The sequence below is a fragment of the Strix aluco genome, chromosome 12, assembly GCF_031877795.1.
Source record: "Strix aluco isolate bStrAlu1 chromosome 12, bStrAlu1.hap1, whole genome shotgun sequence".
Taxonomy (NCBI): domain Eukaryota; kingdom Metazoa; phylum Chordata; class Aves; order Strigiformes; family Strigidae; genus Strix; species Strix aluco.
Genome location: NC_133942.1, coordinates 18,710,205 through 18,734,094, shown reverse-complemented (window position 1 = coordinate 18,734,094; position 23,890 = coordinate 18,710,205). Strand labels below are relative to the sequence as shown.

At 43.7% G+C, this 23,890-nt stretch overlaps 1 protein-coding gene across 7 annotated transcripts in view; it reads right to left on the bottom strand.

Annotated features, from left to right (window-relative positions):
• Positions 1-23,890, bottom strand: part of AKAP13 (A-kinase anchoring protein 13) — a 224,372-nt gene that overhangs the window by 81,318 nt on the left and 119,164 nt on the right. For all 7 annotated transcript variants that reach the window (XM_074837772.1, XM_074837774.1, XM_074837775.1 and 4 more), the window contains 2 exons: positions 20,434-23,323; positions 15,809-15,882 (listed from right to left, as the gene is read on the bottom strand). In XM_074837772.1, the coding sequence (XP_074693873.1) occupies positions 15,809-15,882; positions 20,434-23,323 (2,964 nt within the window). The remainder of the gene's footprint in view (positions 1-15,808; positions 15,883-20,433; positions 23,324-23,890) is intronic.

The following is a 23,890-nucleotide window of genomic DNA, read 5'->3' as shown; positions in this document are numbered from 1 at the left end:
AGATATAACCCCTAACAAACAGCTGAAGAACCATGAAGGAGGAACGAGAAGGGCTTGGAAAGCTGTCAGATATATGGATACATGGAGCACGAGTTTTGAGAAAATACAAAAACACCTTGAGAGACCTTCAGCCGTTTCCTGACCTTCCCCTTTCTAATATTTCTCAGAGACTCGGTGTACATTTCTCAGGAATTTCTATTGTCCAAATAACCTTCGGAAAAATGCTGAAGCTTTGGTCTGCCACAGAGCATGCCTGAACATCCTTCCAGAGGAAGTCATCTGCCCATCTTACTGTTCCCAAATGGCTACAGAAGAAACACATCCCACGCAAGAGATTAGCAACCCCTCAGCTGACTTTACATCGGTTTGCAACATCTAGTTCTGCCTTCACCAAAAATAACTGCAAATCAAGATGTCTGGCTGGCTGAAGTGCTGTGGGATCTTGGACCATGTCACAGATATTTATTTAGTGTGTTATGAGAGTTGAGAGAAATACTTCTCGCTGTCAAACACTGGATATGCTTTTTCACCCTGTGAATTCCAGCATCCTGAAAACAGGGAGGGGAAAACGTGAGTGGATAAAGTGGGAACAGTCCCCAAAACAGGCTGTCAAGGAGCACCCGAGCTATGAACTGCAGAAGCAAATCCATCTCCCAAAAGCAACCTGTGCTGCACATCCCCTGCGTCCCTGGGGATGCCGGCTGCTCCCACACACCGACACTTCCCACCAACAGGGCATGGGGTCTAAATGATCTACAGATTGGGTAAAACACAAAAATAATGGGGTCTGTCGTTAAGAATAACACCATTTTCAACCAGGACATCTGGACAGGAGATACTCCTTTGGTTTCACAGCTGGGTCAGCCCGGCCTGAAGCTGTTGCTGAAGGGGGTCATCAGAAATGGCGTTCGCTTGTTTGACCTCATCCAGCACTGCAGCCAGCCGTGTTAGATTAGCTTCAGTCTCCCTGCATGGTTTTCAGTTGCTGGTAATGAACATGCAAATTTTACATGCACACAATGAGCAATAATCTTTGCTAATTATGGTGATACAAGCCTCCCACTCTAAAGGCAGGATTACAATTTCTGGGATCTGGAAAGATAATGATATAAATAAAAGTATTTAAAACAGTGATTTGTATTTATAGTTTTCAACCACTGTAAACATTACACAAGCCACTTGAAATTGATTCGTACAGGCTCTCCACCAAATGTTTGAAGGCCTGCTCAATCCACATGATACCCACACAAGCAATGTCTAGTAACTCGTCCTACAGAGGAGTTAAGTAGGCAATCATTGCATTTGTCTCAAATGCAAGAAAAAGGGGTTGTTTTATTATCTATAAAGCTCACAAATGCAAAACTTGAAGTTTTCGTTTTTATACCATGCTTAATTAAAAAAAGCATATTCTGACATCACTGGGATAGATACAGGATATAAGAAAGTATTAATTTACACAAATAAAAACATGTTCCATTATTCCATAATAACAAATTCAGAAAAAGTACAGCCTTACAGTTCAAGGTATGAGGTTAAAAATTAGGATAAGTTTTTGTGCAGGAAAACAGACCACCTTGCATTTACAGAGTGCAGGAAACAACACGTTGTATTCAGAAATAACAGCATGATACCCACTGCTGTAGGCATGGCACAGGAGCAGGCAGACATCGCCTGAGCTGCTCCAGGATTCCTCGCCATAATGTGAGATCGGTGCCACGACAGGCCTGGTGGATGTTTCTATCTAAAGAACTTAGGTATTTAGCTAAAAACAGAGACAGGATAGCAGATTACATAGATGAATTGGCGGATAAAGCCCCACAAAACTGACGTATAGTATCAGTGAGTAAAATGAATAGACAATATAAAAATGACACATCTTGAACTGAGGAAATTATTCAACTTTTACCATTCTTTTATGGCTCCAGTTTAAGGCACTCTAATCCAACTGAAAAACAGAGAAGGGTCATTCAAATGAATAAATCATGCCAAAAAATGATTCAGCTTCCCTCTTCTTTTTTTCTTTCCCCTTTTAATTGAAGTCCCTAGGGCTCAGCCCCTGGGAAGCCCACACGACCCAGTGCATTGTCCTGGCTGGGCACTCTGTCAAAAGGGAAAAAGTTATCTCTTCTTTCATCTTGTAACTTGAAAATCCAGGAGGGGAAGTGGTGGGAAAGCAGAGCACTGTACAAAGGCACCCATCATATTTCCAGGTCAATTTTTTGCTTGGCTGCTAATGAAGGCAGGGGATCGAAGACACTGTGGTATTTGTTTTGCCCTTCCAATTTTTCCATTTGCTTTGTGGGGAGGAGGATCTCAGGCCCGCCCGGTAACTGAGATGCTCTGGGTGCAGCCAAGCCCCCCTCTCCCCAGCAATAACAGACACTCCAGCTCAGCCTCCCACCTACACTCGCATCCAACCAATATTTTCATGCCCTCTCTACATGCATTTGGAAACTTGAAATAAAATCCAATGCAAACTTTGAGAGGAGGCATTTGGATTCCAGCTCCTGCCTGGGAGGTCTGTTTTAGGACCACATGAGTATTCATTTGCTCGCTGTTTTATCCGTTTCCCTGGTAGTCCTCTGTAAAGAATATTAAACAAACATGTCTTTACAGCTCTAGAGCCCAGGAAAGAATGTTGACCCTGTGGAAGAAACCCATTTTTACCCCACTTTTATCCCTCTTGTCTAAAGACGTACATGGAAGGGTAAGGATTCACTGAGTCCACAAAGCCATCATTAAGGGCTGCTATACCCATTCATGCTAAACATGTTCTCTTCTTTAGCCCAATTTTAGAAAATATTCCTAAAGGAATTATAAAAACATTTATAATTAACAGCCAGATGTGTGGAAACACTGTCATTAGTGAGGAATTTTCTAACCGTTGACACTGGTCCAGAAAAATAATAAAATATTTATTTCTAAGGTTATAAACTAACATGCTACCATCTCCTCTACCAGCTTTTCAAAGATCCCTTTACTGTAACATTTGTTGTTGCAAGGATAATTCCTAACTGGAATAATGGATCCAAACCCTGCTCCTACTCGTCTCCACTCAGTTAAAGGTACGGAACGTCAGGCCAATACAGGTGTTTTAGAAAAACTAGTTGCCAGGTTTTTGTGCTCCCCTCTCTCATTCCCCACCTGCCACAGCTGCACTTCCATACATGTAACAACTTTAATCAATAGATAAACAACTAAATTTAAGCCAATGGACAATGAAAACTGGGGCCAAAACTGTCAAAACCCAGCAGTGATAATATCTGGGAGCCTTGCAATTTCCCAAGTTATCCTACTGATTCGGACTATCCCAGGAGCTGCAAAGGTCACTGCATTGCAGATAAGGAAAATGGAGCATCTGAAATTTCTTGCCAGTGACTACAAGGAAATGGCTGGTTTTGTTTTCTTAGGAAGAAAGGGGAAAATGTTCTGAAGCTCTCTCTCGAGGCTAAAATCCAAAATATTTACAAGACTCAGAAGCAAGAAAGCTTGTGGATAATCAGCAGAACTGATGCCAGTTCAATCAGCAAACTAGTAACAGCAACTGGGAGGAGTACGGATTACGCAGCATCATTCTGTGCAGAAAAGAATATCCTCTTCACTACGCAACGGTTAAATAATGGAACTAGAAACCCCTTCTATCCCAAGTTAGAATTGCTAATTGCTCAGCTAGTCATTTTGGCTATTATGTAGCATTAATCTCTACTGTTTCTGAAGTTAGCCTTTCAGAGAAAAAAAGGCAACTTCAAAACATGCAAAAATTAATGAAACCCGTATGTGGGATACTGTCATTATTCCATGTTTATAAGAGGATCAGGTTTTGTTAAATGGGCTTATTTAATGCAGACTCATAAGAAAAAATACCCAGCAAAAGATCTGAGAGCTATTGAAAGAAAAATATTTTCTTTGTTAACCCAAGCAGCCAGTAACAAGCAAAAGGACACAATTTAAACTAAAAGCCACTATATATTTTGGTGCAACTTTGTTTACAGCTTCACTGACAGCTTATAAAGTTTTCCTAAGTAGAGAAACCTCTCCTGGATGTATTTTACCCTTTTGACCCCCATACTGTATTTAAGCTGGGACAAGCTAAAAATCAATGGCTTATGGACACATCTGTTGGTACAGGCACATGATTTAGACTTTTTTAAACAGCTGTTGTTATTTTATGCTTTTTTTGGCTATGCCAATTGGTAAGGCTGGAAGAAAATACTACTTGGGCTCCTTTCCTGACTTTGGTCTCTCTTTAGCAGCTGCAGTCAGCACCCTGTTCCCTCCCCTGCCCTTGGAGTTTGGGACAAAAAAGTCTGAATGTCCCCTGAGTCTGGTCCTGCTCACCAGCCTCAGACAAGAAATAAAGGAAATACAGGTCCCAAATGGGCACCTATGTTATCTCACTCATTCACCTAAATACTGGCTTAAAATAACCATGGCTACAGCTGCCTTCTGCCCCGCACAAGGGAGCTAAACCCCTGCTTGCAGCATGCTCTGCTACCCATCTCCCTGGCTCCACTTTCCACTTCCAGCAGTGCTCCACAATAAACCCCAGGTTTGTCTTGCCTCCACTCCTGCCATTGTATTGTCAGGATCCATACATGTGCCGACATCCACAACATCCTTCGTAAAAGATAACACACCAGGTATTTTAAAAGCCAACCTGTCAGAAGGTATTCGATGCTCCAGACAGCACTACTTACCAGATAGGGAACATGCACTGCTCACAATAAGACATGCATAAAAACAGAATATACTTTTCTTGGGAGACTAATGCTTACCTAAAAAAAATAAATCCAACAAAAATATCCTATTTTTCAACACTTAATTCAGCTTCCACTTGAAACAATATGTTTCTATACAAATTCTGTTTTCTTGAAAGAAAACAACTTATAAAGCTTTTAAAGTGCTCTAAAAATAATTTTTTCAGTGTCAAGAGCCAGAGAAAGCCAATACTCCGAGCACAAATTCTGCCCCCCCTTGCTCTTTTTAACGGAGAGGACTTGTTTAATCTTACCTTCAAAACTTCTTATTTCCCTGCCATGCACTCCCAATGTCACCGTCGGTATTGACTAAATTGTGCCAACCCTTGCCAGAAAGGACCGTCGCAAGAAAAGCCAGTTTAAACAGAAACCACTTATCTAAAGGAGGGAGAGCCCCAGGTTCTCAAGCAGAGGAGATATTTCAGCATTAAAGAATTCTAGGAGCTACTCCAAGACGCAAATTTTTGTTGTCTCGTGCACTGTAAGGATTTTAAGCCCAGAAAGAAGTTATTTATTTAGTCTATATACTTAGATTTATAACAAAGGGAGAGGATCCATCTACACTCATCTGGGTGCCTTCTGCATCGTTTACAACATACAAAGTAAACCTCAGCTTCCTCAAAGACAGAAAACAAGTAATAAACAAGTCTTGACAAGCAAAATTAAACACTGTCCCCCAAATATCCAACTATGAACAAAAATGCCTTTAGAGGTTTCTCTCCACGTCTCCTCAAAACGCAATTAAACCCAGAATTTGCAAAATGCCCTAAAACCCATTTCAGCCCATGCATCAGGGAGCAAAGGACTCACTCTCTCCCTCTTCCCTTTTTAACACCACTGGACCTCAATCTCTACAGCCAATCCCTCCCTTTGGGCATCTGCAAGTGGGAATATTTGGAAATGGTGTAAGCAATCCTCCTTCTCTTTTAAAGGCTCAAAAACATACACTACTGCTCTTTTTTTACCACTTATGTGCAGGCATTTGAAGCTAAGACTTGTTCACCTCCTCCTGGGCAAGTGGGTAAGCATATATTCCCTTACCTTGTTATGGTTAGTGAGTTAAAGATAAAAATAATCCTAGAACAAACCACCAAGAAACACTTCTTTAATCTCAGCAGACTTTAACAGCCCACCCCTGTCCATGCCTTTGGGAAGAATGAATAAGATCTGCAGTGTAATATTCTGGAGGGGCAGAAGAGATTTCTACATTCCCAAGCACAAGATCTCAGACTTAAAACTAATGTTTCAGAGAACTGCACCTCCAGCCTTTGAAAATGTGTATTTTGGAAATAATATCCCTCCCAACCACTTTTAGACATTTAATGTGTCCAGCTGTGTTAAGAAACCAAGCAAAAGTTCAGTGTCAAGTCAGGATTATGATCTTTTTGTGATTTATGGAGGTAAGTACAGTCTCAGACAGAAGAAAAACAAGTCACTTGATGCTAAGCAGACTCAGCACCAGGGCTCCGACTAATGAGTTAGTGAGGGTGAGGCTTCACGTTCCTGCCTCTTATCTCACCAGCTGGAAGGACAACATATAAGAAGGGAGAATACAGCCAGTTGGTAAAAGACAGGCAGACCCAGCACCACAGTACTTGCAAACACAGTATTAGTGTCTGCAGTAGAGATGGAAATGCTTCAGAACAGGGAGGCATGAGCTATTTGATAAAGGTGCTGCACTTCCCACAGGTAAGAATATGCCCCCAAATAACTAAGCAAATAAATAAGGTGAAACTACTATTACTGTGGCTGTAATAGTGTCAGGGTATATACATCAAGGCAAGGTCTTTAAGGAGAAGTAACATCTAACTAGGCTAAGAAAACCTTAAGCCAACCATCAGCCCTCCTGCGGATCTGAAAGGAGAGCAGCATAACCCAGGTTAAACACAGGCTAGCAAGAATTCCTCTGATTTGAACTACACAAACAGAAGAGAAAGCAAACAAGATAACCCAGAAACATTGGCTCTATCTTTTGGATTAGAATCCTGGGCACAGCTACCACCTTCATTTTCACTGAGTACATCTCTGGCACTGAGATGATAAACACAGTAAGCAAGAAGGGAGGGAGCAGCTACATTCACCACTGCTTAAGAGAAAATCAGAAGGTTAGCTACATCACATACATGCTTTTTTAGGCATAAATTTAATGCGTAAGTGAAGTAGAAAGAGAAGGTGGAAGGAAAAGTGTTAGATGTGATAGACCAAGTGCAGACGAAAGCCTGGTTTAGCATTTGCTCCCATCTGCTAATTCCTATACAGCTGATCAAGTATATTTTATTAAAGCATTGCAAAACTCTGTCACATTCTTGTTACAGCCTCCATGTTGGGGTATTCCAAAGCAGAAGTCCAACACAGACCACAGGAGTAAAAACAATAAAATGGTGATGGAAGGAGGTAAGCGGCAGTGAGAAGAAACAGTCATCTTACCCCTTATGCCTACCTGCTCTGGGGTCCCAACAAAAAAGTCACCACTGTCCACGCTTTTTGCAGAATCTGCATTTGGAGACATCACCTCTTCGTTGGTGTGACCGATGACAAACACAAGTCTTCTACCAAAATTCAGAAGTTTCCCTGCCTTGAAAGTTTTGATCAATTTGCTACTGTGACAGTAAGGACATCTATGGCTGACCACGGCCAAACACACCACCACTGCTCTGTCCCTGGGGTTTTTAATTCTGACTTGCAGCTGTCTCTGCTCAGCCAAACTCACTCCCTTCCATACCAGTCAAGCGCTTTTATTATAGATATCATATGCTTGGATACCAAATCACTCAGTCCTCCTGCACAGACTAAGATATTTAATCATTCACTGCAACACTAACCATCTATTCTTGTTTCACAGTCCCTCTCCATCACCACCAAACTGTCCCATGCTACTGCTCTGCACAGTGAATACCTGGCAGGAAATACATCCCTGAGAGAGAGCCAGAGAGCAGTCGTCAATCTGCTCAGAGTGAGCAAGGATGCTGCATGGAAAGACAAACATTTAGTTACCAACCAGGCTTTTATCTCATCTGATGTTTTAACAGCAGTTTGATCCCAGAAACATTCTGCAACACAGTTGAGTCACTTCGGGCCACACCAGGATACATACATGACACCAAGCAGTAATGGCAGAGATGCTGGAGGAAAAAAATCTGAGATTTCCACCTTTGCATGAAAACAGTAAAATAAGGGAAAGTGGACCGCCTAAAAAGGGTGTGTGTGGGGGAAAGGCTGAGAACGATAACAGAAAGGGGAATCTGTGCAACTACTGCAAAGCTAAATGCATTCTGATTCCATGTTTCCATGGAAAGAGTTTTAACAGTACTGGGTAAAACGCCAAATACATTTTCATAACGATTCACACTGCATGAATGGAAACACTTAAGTATTCTCTATAATCTGCACTCTAGCTCTAGATACAATTCTCTCTCCTTTGTCCTTTACTTTTTTTTTTTTTATTCACACCATTCTTTTCATCCTTCGCTGGAAGATAAAGTCAGAAATGCCGTGCCTGGATACTGCTAGAGCCTGTTAGTCTTCATCAGTGGCCAAGAGTCCTGCTCATCTCTCAGACAGTTGTCCCTACTTGAGGGCTCTCAGATTGCATCGCTATGTTTCATATTCTAATGCAGATCTTAAGACGAGAGGTATCATGCAAACACCAAGTCGGTACAAACCTCCAGGATAACACAGGCCAGGCAAAGTAACCCCACAGCAGTTCTACCACTGGTTTGGCAGTTTATTTAGAGCTGCAGCATATTGTTCATTGGACATCTAGTCCTGATGGAAACACTGAAAGCAACAGAGCGTCCAGAGGTTCCTAAATAACTTACTCAAAGAATTAACTATTTTAACCCTTCAAAGTTTTCACTGTCATTCCTACAGTCTCAACTTGTTTAACCTTACTTTCCAAACGCTGCATCTCATTTATGGCTCTTCCATCAGAGTAGGAAGTGGGAAGAAGGCTGTTCCCCATGCATATAGTTATAGTCCAAAGCTCCCCAAATGGCAGGTGCTGCTTTGAACCCAGAATGACAGCTCTGCCCAGGTCTCATCTCACTTTTGAACCTGGCCCATTCACAGCACGACCTCCCAAGCATTTGGGCTGACACAACAGCTGTCACCGCTGAAGCCATGATCCAGTGGTACCCAGGGGCTTTCTCCCTCCATGTGTCACTTCTCGCTGTGGTTCACTTTTCAGGAGACTTTTGGGATTTGGCACAAACTGTCCCAAAAAGCTTTTCCAAATCCTGAAAAACTAGACTTAAAAAATCTGCCACACAGGATAGTGGTTAGTGTAGGATGGCAAGAAAAGTGAAGCACCAGTCCATGACTCCTCACAAAACCCTGGAACAAATGTATGGTAATATAATTAAAAACCTCTTTCTCATATTAATGAGGTTTTCCTCTAAGGTGGTGTAACCACCAATGAACTGCATAAAACTTAAGTCTACAGAAAAATGTAAGTGCTGGCCTCTCTACATTGTAGGGTGTCAACTCTGGCTTCCAAAATATCAGAATGCAGCTAGATAGGTTCCTTCAGAAGGATAAAAACCCAGTGATGTGATACACCAAAGTACCCATTTGTCATAATAATGCCATCTCCATGGAAAAGTCCGCATTTGGTCTCCCATGTTATCACCTTATTTTCCTCTATATTTAGACCAGGAATTCAGTGTGCAGTAACCACGTCTACCATACAACAGTTACACCACAAAACTTTAAGAGATTTCAAACACAAATAAAAGAATCCATATGATACAGGAGATTGAACCATTCAAAAACAGCACAGTATTTTGCTTCTCAAGGTACAATATTCAATGCCAGCATTCCTTTGCTACAGCAACAGTCTTATACATCCATTATTTTATGGATCCATACTTTCATGACTGCATAAAAAATGAATGTATCTAACCACTGGAAGAGAACTCCAAAACCAGGATTTTCTATACTGGAAGTCCTTTAGCTCTGTGTTTTACAAACCTGTGAAATCATGGAGTCTGATCCTAAAAAGGGCCTCAGAAAGCTACTTTACTACACTGATGTTAAATAATTTGTAAGACTGAATCCATGATATTGAATGACTGAATCCATGATGACTGAATCCACTGATGTTAAATAATTTGTATGTCTGAATCTGAATTCAGAGTTGTTTGTCTGAAGCAAGCCAAGAGCAAGCCGCGCAGAAGATCTGTAATTATTAAGCAGTTGTTCTAAATCTGCATCCATCTGAAGACTATGGCAGGAATATATACACAGCTCTGTCTTCGAGGCAGCAGTATTTGCAGATGGTAAAGAAAACTGCAGGTAGCTCTTAATGGTTTTAACAATGAGTGTGAAAAAGTTGAGGGATAAATCCCCTTTGCAGCTGATACTGGGAGGATGGCAGAGACAGATATTTTATTACAGGAAATTAGGAAATGATGAAAAAACAGAGTATCAGGGCTACACGCAGCAATCTTTCCCTCTAAAAACCACTGTCTGTTGTGGCTGAAGGGCAAGGCGTAGGGAAGAACTCACTCACCATCTCTAGAGATCAGTGAGGGCTAGTACAAGCCCTGTGGCCACAGCGAGCCGTAGGGGTGGCGTGGGTGCCTTCCTCTGCCCCGTCCTGCCACAGGCTCACGCTGAGCCAAACCTGGGAGCAGCATCTCTGCGCTGAGTTGGGGATTTGGCTCTGCATCTGCGTTCCTGCTTCTCTCACTAACATCCGTGAATCCTGTGACTGAGCTTGGAAACGACTGTCTCGAGCTGAGGATTAGCAGCATTCGGGAGAAAAAGGCATTGGAACTGCAGCACCCAGAGAAGTTAAGGATAGGACAAAAAAGTCCTGCCACAATAGCTGTATAAACACCTTCCTGCTACAGATTTCAAAGCATGAGTAATAGTAAAGGTCAAACAAGAATCCCAGCCTGGTTTGAATTTCTTTTTCTTTTCTTTTCTTTACCCCTGCTTTTACTCTAACTCCCCGCTGCGCGTACCGTGGACTGAACAGCTTACACAGTGATGCACAGAGCAGATGGCGAAACCCAGGGTGATCTGTTCTGCACAGCGATGAATTTACTCAGGGGCTGACCGTCTGACACAATTTCCTCCCTAGATCTCTCAAACCTCTGCTTTGAGAGCATCCGGGGCAGACACAGGATGCTGGTGGGTGTGAGAAATGGCCTCGCAGATGACTAGCCCAGAGCCTTGAGACGATGGGCATATGTGTGTCACCCGTTAGCACTAACGCCAGGCTTAGGGCAGGCTCCTTTTTGGCTGAGTTTTTCCACGTTTACTCTAGTTACAGGACGTTTACAAAGAGAGAGTTACACAAGTGATTTTAGAGAGGCAGGGTGAGGATGCAGCCTATTGTTAAGGCTACACTTTCCACCGCCAGACCCAGCTCTGATTTGTTTCTAACACTTCGGCTACTCACTCTGAAATTGCCCATGCTGTTGGGAAGCTTCCCACACTGTTCTGCAGGCTCTTTGGAAAACAGGGATTTGCAATCACCATCCCATAGTATGTACGTATGTACACACATGCAGATGGAGAAAACAGACTTCGGAGTGTGCACAGACAACCTGAACTTTGGCAGGTCCTTAGGGTGAGTGGTTTGTTAAAGGAGTTATTTCCTAAGAAAATAAATTGGAGCCTGGAGAACTATAACGACCCCTTGCCTTGGGTCACTAACAAGGTTCAGCAGTTTTTAGCCATGAAGCATCTCTCTACTACCTGAGGCTTGACCAACAACCAGCACTGGCCCCAGGCTCTCCTCCTAAGGACCAGCCACTAGAGGGGGGTGACACTGTATACGTTGGCCATAATCTTCTCCATTTATCTGATGACTCCAGGGAAGAGAAACATGGAAGACTACAGTCAGTGGAGGAAGGAAAAATCCTTCACACCTACTGTCCATCCCAACACCCACCTCAATGCTGTGTGGGTCTCTACTCTCTCCCACAAGCCCTTTTCCACCAAGTCGAGCCCATCCCCTCTTCCCACCTCCATCTGCTACAGTCCTGCCATCCCTGTCCCCTTCCTTTGCACACCCCGCCAGACTCTGGCCAAGCTGCTCCCTCCTCTTCTCCCTGTTCAGTGAAACACAAAGTTGAGGGCCTACAAACCAAAAGTAACAGGCAACAACAGACCTGGGGCTCTGTCCCAACAGAGTATCATCTATCTTATCTGTAACAACTCCCATGGAAGGAGGTTTCCTAGTCTCCCCTAGGTGGTCTTGCAACAGTTTCATGATGATAACAGGATGTTTTCTCAACATCCAGCCTAAATCATCCTGGCAAATTAGCAAATCAGTAAATTAAGCTGCCATGGAAATCTGGGATTTTAATAACCACTATTACATGTTGGCAGACTGCTAGATTGCACAATAGTTTTCTTTTTGTTGCACTGAATAAATTTAATTCTTTCAACCTCTTCTCATATTTCTTAATCCCTTCTCCTTGCTTCCTTCTGGACACTTTCCAGTATGCCTGTGTCCTCCTTGGAGCAGGGCACCCGAAAGCAGATTCAATGACACTGATGATGCCTCAGCAGTGCCACGCACAAGTAAGTCACCTCCCACACCTTACGGAGGACACTCCTTCAATATGACTCAAAACAAGATTTTGTCTCTTTTGCAATAGCCTCTTGCTGACAATTCATTTGTGCTCCACTAAAAATCCTCAGTCTTTTTCTAGCCATCCCTCTCCAGCTCAAACCTGACTTAGTAAATGTGCATTTTGATTTCTTCTTTGCAAATGAAGCACACTGCGATTGCTTTTCTTTCTTATCTGGATGCACTCTCCAATTTTTTAAGGTCACTCTGAACCCTGACCCTGTTCTCCCAAGTGCCTGCAACCCCTCCCAACCTGATGTCATCTGAGAGTGTTATAAACATAGTTCCATCTTCTAAATCATGACTGAAAATATTGCAAGTTTTCCCCCAGAAAGTGATCTTGCTGATATGTCACACATTACTACACTACTTGGATCAGTGGAGAGATAAAAGCGCAAATCTTTTTCAAGCTTCATTCTCTGTGAAGGTATTTAGAAATGCCATGTTTATCTGGTAGGCTGCAACTTCTGAAAATATAGACATTAATTAAGAACTAATTCACGTGGTAAAGGTAGGATGCATTAAATTCAATAGGAGCTAACTAATGAAATTAATAAATTCAACCAGAAGGCTATTTCCCAGTGAATCCTGTTTCCGGGGTCAGGCAGCTACAATTTGTCAGTCACAGGTTTAGACAACCGAAGCTGTCGGATGAACCCAGCAGTACAGCCTTATCGATTGTGCCACATGAAGACAAAGATTCAGGTAATAATGAATCATAACTGATTTCTGGGATCAACACAAGAAGAGAAGTGTATCAGGGTACAGTTCATTTCAAACTGTCGCTTTACTTTCATAATCCTGAAGCCACGAGGTGCCATTTCTAAATTATTCTAATAGCACAGTATGCAGAAGCCAAACCAGATTTCTCATCAGAATTAAGAATCTAAATTTATTAGATTTAAAAAATGCTAAAGTCTAATTTTATTAGATCACATCTACACATAGTTATTGCCCCAGCTCAACTCAAGATCCCCGAACAAAGCAGGAAGATAAGGACTAGGGGAGTCTCCCCAGGAGGAATACCCATCACCCAGCATTAAAGGAGCTTGGGAAATTCTGTTTACAGAATTTCTATAGCTGAACAAATACAGCCTCTGAGAAAACATTCTGGAGATTTAATGAACAGACACTTTAAAAATCCATTTTAATTGGAAAAAACATTTTTCCATTATTTTCTTTTCAGTGCTTATAACCCTATAAACCATTATTTTCCTAAACATTTTTCAGCTGCAGCTTTTCCATGACATGCACAAGAGCCTCTCTCAGGCAAAGTCTTCTGAAACAACTACAGGGGAAAGCATGTGCAATCTTATACATGTAATACTGGCATCACAGATCCAGCTCGTTCTCAGTCTTCAGAATCCAACTCACAACAAGGAATTTTCCCCCTTCTCTTTCCAGTGAGTCTGCTCAGGCTTACTGTCACTCAGCCTGATTGTACTATACAGGAAGATGTACTTTTTAGGCTCCAAAACATTTTTAATAGTCTGTGCATATAAACAGCTTTCCACATTGCATATTTATAAGTAACATTGTGCAAAATTCTCAACTCACAAAACAGGAGTTAATGCAGTTCCCAAGGTCTAAAGTTGCTGACAGCACCAGTGAGACTGCTAAATACCTGCAGCTCCTAACAACATTTCCGTTTGCAACAACTTAAGAAAACTGCTTTTACTAACCACAAAATGGCTCTGTAATGAGAAGGCAATGAGCACCTGAAAGACTTCTGGCTACAAAAATAGTCAGCACTAAATAAAGCAGAAACAGGACGTGGCAGGAGATGCACACTTCACGACGGCTTTCACCGGCCAGCTCCCTACCCAACCTACACGTGTGAATTAAGCTCTATTTATAAGTCTTCCACTGATTTTTTTTTTTAAATGACCTTAATATAGTGCAGTTGTTATTTTGTTTCTGTTGAACTTAGCAACAGGAAACCCTGTCAGTCCTGCAGCAAACTTTCCATTCCCCTGGCACTCCCATTCCTGCACCAGAAAAGCCAGATTTCTAAAGAGGTGTTTGACCCGGTGGGAGGGAGAGGAAGAAGAGAAGAAAGCACACACACACAAAATCAAAATGCCTGTAAAACATGCAAAATGGAAGCCAAATTCAAAATGTTTCTTTTTTCCCTTGTTTGAATGGAAAAGGTAGTGCCCTAATCTGCATTTTCTAAAGATACTTTACTACCAGATACCTAAGCATTAGTCATGAAAATTATCTTTAATAAAGGGTAGGTAAAAAAAAATCATCAGCATCTTTACACTCATGCATTCCTGTAACAAAAGACTGACTTATCAGACAGCACAAATTTTAGCTTGTAAAGTTATTCGCTCTAGTCCCTGGCTAACTCACCAAGCAAACTGCTACAGAAATTAAGCCTTAACTTGCTAAAAACAAAATAAACCTGATTTTATTACAAGCTTTGGCAAGACTGTTCTGCTGCCTAAAGAGTTTTACTGTGGGATGAGCAAAGTTTTTTGGTGCTCCACCCTGCAATGTTAACTCATCCCTGCAATATTTTCTCTTTTAACAGCTAATGGTACGCTAACACACAAACACAGCTGCTCAATGGCAACGTGCACCAACACAGACTGCAAGCAATTTAGCATTTACAAAACACTTTCTTTTTCAGGAACAAGAAACTATACATAAAATAGAGCAACAAATGCAAATCCAGCTAGGAAAGGTAAGACCAAAAAACCCAGCTCTCTGATAAAGCAGAATATGTATTAGGAGTGCTTTAAACCAAAATTATGTTCCTGTCAAGCCCAATATTCACGTGGGTTTTTTATCATAGACAGCCCTTAAATATGGCAAAGCACAACAGAAAACAACACCAACTGATTTCTGATCCCTGGCATGACCTTTTTAACCGACATTAGGAACACAGGGTTTCCCCCCACATTTGATCCCCGTATGTCTTCCCATTATTAATTTTTCTTCCAGCAAAGGCACTAACACTCCCAGACAGAGATGCCTTTAGACCTCGGAGTCTGTGCATGCACCAACACCAACCGCAGCCATGGTCCCCTCTGCCAAAAACTCCTCGGAGTGCGAGAGGGGAGGGAGAGACTTGCCAGGACCACGCACATGCGGGGACCTGGGAGGTGCTGCCAGCCCCACGCAGCATCGCCAACCCCACGCATGTTACAGGGCATCGCTTTTATCAAATTATATACAGACCTTGGTACAGCCCTGACTCATGAGGAACCTTTTAGGTCAATCTCTATGTCACCAAGACAACATAAACGTGGCTTAATCCAGTCGTTGAAAAATGCGAAGATTAAAAAAGCCCACACTATTTTTAAAAGGCTAAAACAATGTCACAGTGATGGATGCTGTTCAGCTTTGCAAAGGCTACAAAAAGGAAACCAGTAGGTTAAGCAGCCAGCCACAGCAGCAGTGGCGTTTCTTTAAAAAGCACAGAAAAAGGACAAGGTAACAATGCGTAAGTGGCACTCACCGCTTCCTCACGGGCTGCACTCTCATGCTCTTTCAGAAAATCCACCTCGTCTTCAGTTTTCATTTCCAACTTCCCTATGAAAACAGAGAGTTTGCACAGGCAATTTAAAAACAAACTTCTTTCATCACTGCTGATATTTTTCTGTTTATTCAAACCAGTCTCAAAAAAAAAAAAAAAAAAAAAGAAAACCCAACCCCAAAACCCCTTCAACAAGTCCATTTGACTTCCAACATCTGGTTTCATTCCCGACTTTGCTGCTTGTTTGTTATTAGTTTTAACAACTATTGCGCCTGGAACTGAAGGAAACTATGAAACAGCAGCGAGCGCAGGGTAAAACTGAAAAGCTCTAGGTGAGGATGAGCACAGCTGCATGTATTTGCCCGTGTATCTTCTTGGCTCCCATTCATCTAGTTTAAGCACCAAAATTTTTGCTGTTTTATTTCTTACCATAACCCCAAGATACTGCAAGAAACCAGCCTTGCCTTCTCTCAGCAGGTATTTTAAGTGTTGAAAAAATAAATCACAAGCTTCAAAAATTCAGCCCACCTGCACTGCCTTAAGGATGACAGTTAGGTCCGTGGACTAGGAAAGCAAACCGTTTTCTGCTGGAGTTTACAAGGTCCAGCTGATTTTCCCCTTCCTCATGGTCCCGTGATGGTGTCACCACCGCAGTGGTACAAACATCATGTCCCAGCTGCTTTCTCTACCCAGTGAAGTTTTCATCACTCCTCCGGGCTTCTCTTCTGTGTACTTTTTCCTGGCATAAAGTCAATGTCCTAATACTCTTTCAACCCTATGCTAATGACTCTCCTGACACACAGGATGCTTTTAGAGGAGTGATTTGACCAAAACTACCCAGACAAAGAATGGCTGTGCTAGGGCTAAACCCCCCTCTAATTCCACATTTCTACTAAAAACAAACACTGGATGGATGACAAGGCCTTCTTAAGGGCAGCATGTTTGCAGTGAGTTTACCTGTTCAGGGATTTAGCAAGAGAAGCCTCCCATCTTCATGGGGAAATTGCACTAACAGCTGTCACCAATGGTTTTCCAACGGCATTAATGTCTACCCTTGATTTTGGGACTATCTGGTTTTGCAACATTATATTGATAAACTAATCCAACATCATTAAGTCAAATTGGCATGATTTTATCTTGATTAGATGAGTTTGTGGGCAGACTCTCAGAAATCGGAGGTAATGCTACAAATTTCTGTGAGTCCCATTTGTTGGCAAAGCAGAGAACACGGTCATGACGAGATCTGCTTGGGGTCATGGCAATGCCATGATGGTTAAGATCTTGGTCCAAAGACAGAACATGCAAGGAAGAAACCTTTGGTGCACTGAGGATGGGAGAAGCAAGAGGTGTAGTGATACTCCATGCTGGGTAAGAACTAGGGGATGAAGACATGTGCCCTCAGGGAGAAATTCAAGGGGACAATTTTTAGCACTCTGACACTTCTTCCTAAACTTCTATTAAGGAACATATCTCAAATGAAAAGCACTATAATGCTATCACAGAGGTGTCTGGGCACAGAGCACCTTATCACATGTGTGGTATCGTCAGTGACATTCATTATCAGTTCATCCTGCTACTCTAACAGGGGAAGGAAATTGTAGTAAGTGCTTTTCCATATGGAAAAAGTCATTGATGAGAATGAGGTGAAAACAGGTAAAATTCAAAAATAAGGTGATATTCTGCTACCTGGCAATGATTGTTTTCTGTAAATGCTGAGATCTACAAGAGGTACACTAGGGATATTTCTCCCAGGAGAAGAGCTAGGGAGCAGTGATTACAGTATTTGATAATTTAAGATGCCCCAACCATACAACCTAACCTTGCTGGGGTCTCATTCTGCCAAGAAGCTGCAGCTACTCGGAGATGTTTTGTCAGCATAAACACATGCCTTCTCACCCAGCCTGGCTACTGTGGTATGATTTCATATCCTAACTGTCTGCTTTCTAATGAGTGGCATCTACCTGCCTGACTTGCAAATAATGTGCTTGCAGAACCCATTACTCAGCTGTAATGCAGTTCTGAGCCTAAAGCTAACAGCATGAGGAGCTGCCTTATGAAAGTAAAATCTTCTAGCTTCATTGCCTTCTTTCAGTGTTGTTATCAGTCACTAGATATTTGTCTGGATAAGGCAATTAGCCCTCTGAAGTCTCTGGTTTGGGGGTAGGCTGAAACTAAGTGGAGGCAAGGAGATAAACAGGTATATATTTGGGAGCAATTTCACAATATAAATAAAAAAAATTAAAGAGCCCAATGATTTAGAGTAACGGCAACAGCAATTATCATCCGGTTACATCTCTGATAAATCAGCATGACAATAAAGCCCTCTGACCAAAGGTGTTTCTGAGAAACAGCCTTGTGACCTACACTTCCTTTGGGAAGGCTTTATTGTAGTCTATCGAAAAAAGATCTAATTCATTCTGAGCACTGATGCCTCCTGCATGGCTATAAAATACTCTGTACAAACTCAGGCTGCAGGGAAAACTCCCCAGTACTGACACAGCAAAGAAGAATTGACACAAAGAGTTGAAGGCTGACAGTGAACTAGTTAGTACATGAAACGTGCTACCCAAAGCCTAGGCATCGACAGGAGGAATGTACACAGCAATAGTAATAAACAGTAAATCTGTTCTCTTGAATTACTGACATATCAGAGTTCTAGATGCTGCTTTATAGGAGGCGAATTTCAGAAATATTTCAAATAGTGAGCTTGGATTCATAGCAGTTGCTTGTCTCTGCTTTAAGCTAATATTTCATTTGGGCTTCTGTAACATTTTGCCTCAGAGCAAACCTAGAGTTCTTCAGGAGAAGATGTTCCAACCGAAATTTGTGCAGCATCCCATTGCAAATAAACAATTCTTCCTTACGGAGAGGTCAGACTGCTGTATTCCAAGACCTTTCAGCCTCAAAACCTTACGTATTTTAAATCAGTAACAGGCTCTCCTCTTTCTTTCACCCCCTTTCCATACCTTAACACAGAATGATGCCTTAATATTACTTTCCTACTGCAGTCACTATCTTACTGGACAGTTTAGTCCCTTCTCCTTTTAAAACTTCCCCCAGACAACGTCATGCCTCCAAGAATCCAACCAGAGATAAAGACCTGGACTGTACGGAGAGTGCTGGCAGAGCAGGAGGCTCCCAGAAGAAAGGAGCCCTGCCAGGTATTGACTTACAGCCCCTCCCATCCTATTGAACCGTCAATCTGCCACAGCACTAAAATAGGTTCTTTCTGAAAACAGCTTTCTAATCCACCTTTAAATCTTTCTACTTATTTGCTAACGACCTCTGGCAAATGTTTACTGGTTATCTCCCGACACATCAACTTTCTAAAAATCCTGAACTCAACAAGAAAAGGATTTGCTGGACCCACCACTGACCCCCCCCAAATAATCAATCCTTCCCCCTGCCCTCATTTATTCTGCTGTTACACATCAGAACAAATCCTCTGTCATCACCCCATTCTCCATTTAGACTGAAGAAACAGCTCCCAGCATTAAAGCAATGAAATAGCTTTGTAGCTTTACAACTTCACGACATGTATCATGGCAGATTTTTTTTTTCCATTTTAATGTTTTGTTTGTTTGTTTGTTCAGTGCTGGGAAAGCAAGAAGCACTGTATCATTTCCTCATAGCAAAGAAAAAAATGGCAAGTGAAAGAGTTCAGCTGCTTCCATTTAACAGCTGCCTGAACAGGTGGAATATAAAGATCAGATTAGCTCCATGCTTCAGTAGCAAATTCACCTATGATTTAATTCCAGGCTGAAGCAACAAACCCATTTCTCTTTCATTCAATTTATCCCTTCATTTCCCTTTTTGGGGTTACCTGGTGATGTTTTCTATTAGCTCCTGTCGCACGGGCACCAGACGTCTACGCTGTCCCCCAAGTCCCACTGCTCTCCCCTACCACCACTCATCCGCGGGGAACGCCGGTCCCGCTTCCCAGCCGACAGCAACAAGCAAAACACATCATCTGAGTTCCAGTATTGCTTAAATGCACTGGAAAACACCACCGGCTGCTCTGACCGATAAAAAAGCTTTGCAGCCCGGAAAAGGCGGTGGGGGGTAGGGCTTGCTGGCTTTTTTAAATGACCTAATACCACCAATTAGGAAGTGGCTTTGCACAGTTCAGAAGGACACTGGCAGCTGTTTCAAGTAGACGAGCAAAGAAAATGCAAGAGAGCCCCATTGTACCCTCTGACTCCACAATAGCAAAAATAAAGGCAAGAAGGGAAGGAATAGCACGAAGCAAATAAACCCTCATGCCCACATGAAAGAGTATAACTTGAAGATACAGTAATCCCAATAGCTCCCTCCCATTCATTCCTTCTCCAGGGAGGATTCACATGCTAGAAATTCTTCTGCACAAATTCATGGGAGATGATGTCCTGTCCCTACCTCCACTGCCAGCCAAGCAACATGTATCTGAACTGAAAGTTTTAATATGTAACTTCAGATTTCTCCTTTCTCAGAATAAAAGCCCCAAACACCTACACTTCCTCTGCAAGGCAGGCCTCCTGCTCTTATTTCCCTTCCTTTGCTGATGAGATGCTGGAGTCACATCTACAAAGAAAAAGCTGAAAAGTAGGAAACCAACTGATTTTTCCTACCTGTAACAGGATCAGCTTGTTGCACTGACAGCCTGACATTCCTCTTCTTTGTCAAGGAACTTAAATCCACTTCTCCATTAAGGCTGGCTCCCACATCCACTGCAGGCTGGGGCTCAAGTCCTGCTTTTTCTGCGGCTGGTAATTCAGGGGAACAAGGTGTCTCTGCTGCAAAAACCACCGCATCAAAACTTTTTACCATTTTAGGAACTTTATCCAGAGAGGAGCCATCATCTACCGAAACCAAACTCTTTACTCCCACATTTTCCAGTGACTCAACAGCATGTAAACGGCACGAACACGGCAAGAAGGGTGATTCGGGTACAGCTCGGCTTTGCTTTCCATCAGACTTGGCCGAGACCTCCCCCTGAGCTGCTTTCGCAGGGGGACCAGCATCGCTCTCCCCAGCTGGACAAACAGTGTCAGTGCTGGAGTCGCTGTCGCACGTGGGCTCTTCTGCGATGGGCTGAAGCGCTGCCCGGGGAAGCATGCTTTCTGTATCCTCCTGCTCTTCTGGATACACTGCGACGGGGGTTATTGTCACCGGCCTTAAAACTTCCTTACCCTCACAGGCATCGCTCAGGGCTCCCATTTCTGAAGCATCCTTTAATTCAGGGGTGCTGCTGCGCGGGGAGATTCGCTGTAGGGTTTGGCTGGGATCATGTTGTTGGTTCAGCCCCTCATCCAGACAAGGGTCACTCTCCACACCCGGAGACTCGCCTGCTGATGCAGGTCTACGCACGGTGCCTTCTACTGTACCCACTGCCCCGGTCTTGCACGCTTCCTCGGCGTGGACTTTCAGCCCAGCATCCACATCACTGCCACCTGCCACAGGCCTCCCCTGACTGCAGACAGAGGGTTTCACAACAGCAGCAAGAAGTTTCTCTGACAAAACCTGCTCCCTGCCACTTGCACAAGCCTCCTGCTCAGGTTCAGCTTTGGGTCCTTCACCCTGCTGCAAGAGGCCCTGCTCCAGAGAGCCCTCGTCCCCTGCACGGTCCCCAGGCCAGCCAGCTCCAGCAGCTACCCCGCCATGCTCCCCACCGGGCTGCTGGGCGAGCTCTGCTGAGCCTGCCGCCACCACCACTGCTTCCTGGTTTTGTTCAGATTTTTCATAATGAATTGCAGAGGGTGTGCCTATTAAATTATCCTCCACATAGTCTGCGCCCTTGGCACACGTAGCTAATCCAGGGTCATTACCTTGTAGAGCTGCCTCCTGCCCGGCAGGTGCCACTGCAGCATCTTGCTCCTGACTCACAGCTGGCCCCTCTCTGGGTAGGGGAGCAAGTGATTTCATCTCACCACCCAGCTCCTCCTGCTCCAAAGCACTTTCTGCTACCTCTACTTTGGTTTGTGCAGGCTCTTTTTCTGCCAGGCATGTGCTTGCATCCTCTGGAGGGAGTGATGCAGGCTCACATGTCCTCTCTTGAGCAGTGTCCAGTTTGAAGCTGTCGCCCATTTCATCTTTAACGACAGTTTGATCAGCAGAAGGGCAACAGCTAGCAACTTCCTGACCTCTGTCTGCAGAATCAGCGCTTCCTCCATCTCTGCTGCTGCTGGTATCAGTTCCTGCTAGCGGGGCTTCACTGTCCTCCATTGCTTCAGCCGCATGTTCAGTGATCTTACCGCTCTCCTGGCAACATGCAGGTTCTGCACTGCTTTGACTGGATCCACCAACTTCACCATTTTCAGGTTTAGCATCAGGGCCATCAGTTTTCACACTGCCTTCCAGTGAGGGCGAGCTGGCCTTCCCATCTGTGCAACCTGCTTCCACCTGCCCTTCTTGCTCCCCACTCTTACCGCTGCCGTGGATTTCCAAACCAGGACCAGGTTTTGATGCACACACGGGAACCTTCATCCCATTCACTGCTGGTAACGCTGCCCTGGGGCTCGCAGAGACATCCTGCCTCGCTGCGACAGGGGCATCACCTTGGCCTTCCAAGAAGCCACTGTTTACCTGATCAGTGCCTGAGTCTGCTCCAGTCTCTTTGTTATCACCAGTCTTGCAAAGGTCAACAGAGACATCGCCAGCACCATCTACATCCATACCGTCACACGCCGGTACTGCTCCCACATTTGCATCCTCCCCATCTGCACACTCAGTGCCATTAAAATGACCGAGTAAGGGCTGAGCAGCACTGGCTGACTCGTCCTCAGCTGACGATTGCTCTTCTAGGTTTGCAGTCCTCCTCTTACCAGCCTCAGCCATCCCATCCTCTACCTGCTTCTGGCCCGCAGCCCTCTCAGCCGTCCCTGTACAGTTCCTGCATTCAGTTTGGCCCATAGCCACATCCACGCCCTCCAAGGAAGCTGGGGCTTCGCCTGCAGTTTCAACCACAGCAACAGTACTGTCAGCTGCACGCTCCTCGGCAGCTTGTGTTTCCTGATGGGGACTATCTTTACTGCACAAGCCAGCTTGATCCAGAACAACTCCAGCAGATGTCATTCCAGCTTCCTCATTTGTATTTCCACAGGATGGAAGATTTACGGCACCGTTTATACTTGCACACAGACTCACTGTGCAGCCCTTCTCATCTGATATAGTCCCAGAGCCTTCAGCAGAGGTTTGCCCCTCCTCTTCCGTTTTACTCAGTGTCACTGTATTTTTACTTTCACAGAAGCACTCTGGGCTCTCTGCATCCCCCAGGCTCAGCAAGTCATCTGGCGCCTCATTAGAAGCTCCTAAACTCCTGATGTTGCACTCCTCCTCCTGGTGGGTTTGGTCCGAGAGCTGCTCAGTGTCCAGGTGAACAAGATCAGATGGACTTTCCTGCCTTCCTTCCATTTCTTCTAGGCTCTGAGAGGTAGTTCTCGGGTGACCATCTGGCTCTGCTCCTTTAGCACAGCTATCTCCAGAACCTCCCAGTACAGGCTCTGTCTGTTGCTTTAAACTCTGTAGCAAGAAAAAAAAATAAGAAAAGATTACTTTGCTCTGTCACACATTTACACCATCTCCATCACGTACAAGATCTGTATCTACAAATCCTATTCCATGCGACTCCTGCTCCCTCTACCTGTGATTTCTACCCGGTGTCGCCTGGGACAGAGTTACAAACATACTGCAGTGAGTATTCTATATGTTGATTCAGTAATACTGAAATTATTAGAATGACATAAACGCTGGCTGGAAAGAGCATCTGGAAGTCACGTAGTCCAACCCCCTGCCTGAAGCTGAACTATCACCAATGCAACATCAGGTCAACCATGACTTTCTCTTGCCAAAACCCCAAAACCTCCAATGATGGAGCACCCACCACCTCTCTGGGCAATCTGTTCCCATGCCACACCACCTTCCCATGAAGTTTTTCCTAATGGCCAGCCTGAATACCCTGAAGCTGAAATTTGTCCCTCTACCCACTTGTTACACCATCTGCCACCATGAGAAGAACTGTAATCTTTGTAATTGCCTTCAAGCAGCTGTAGGCATATTTCTTGAGTGCACTTAAATTCAAGATCAGTA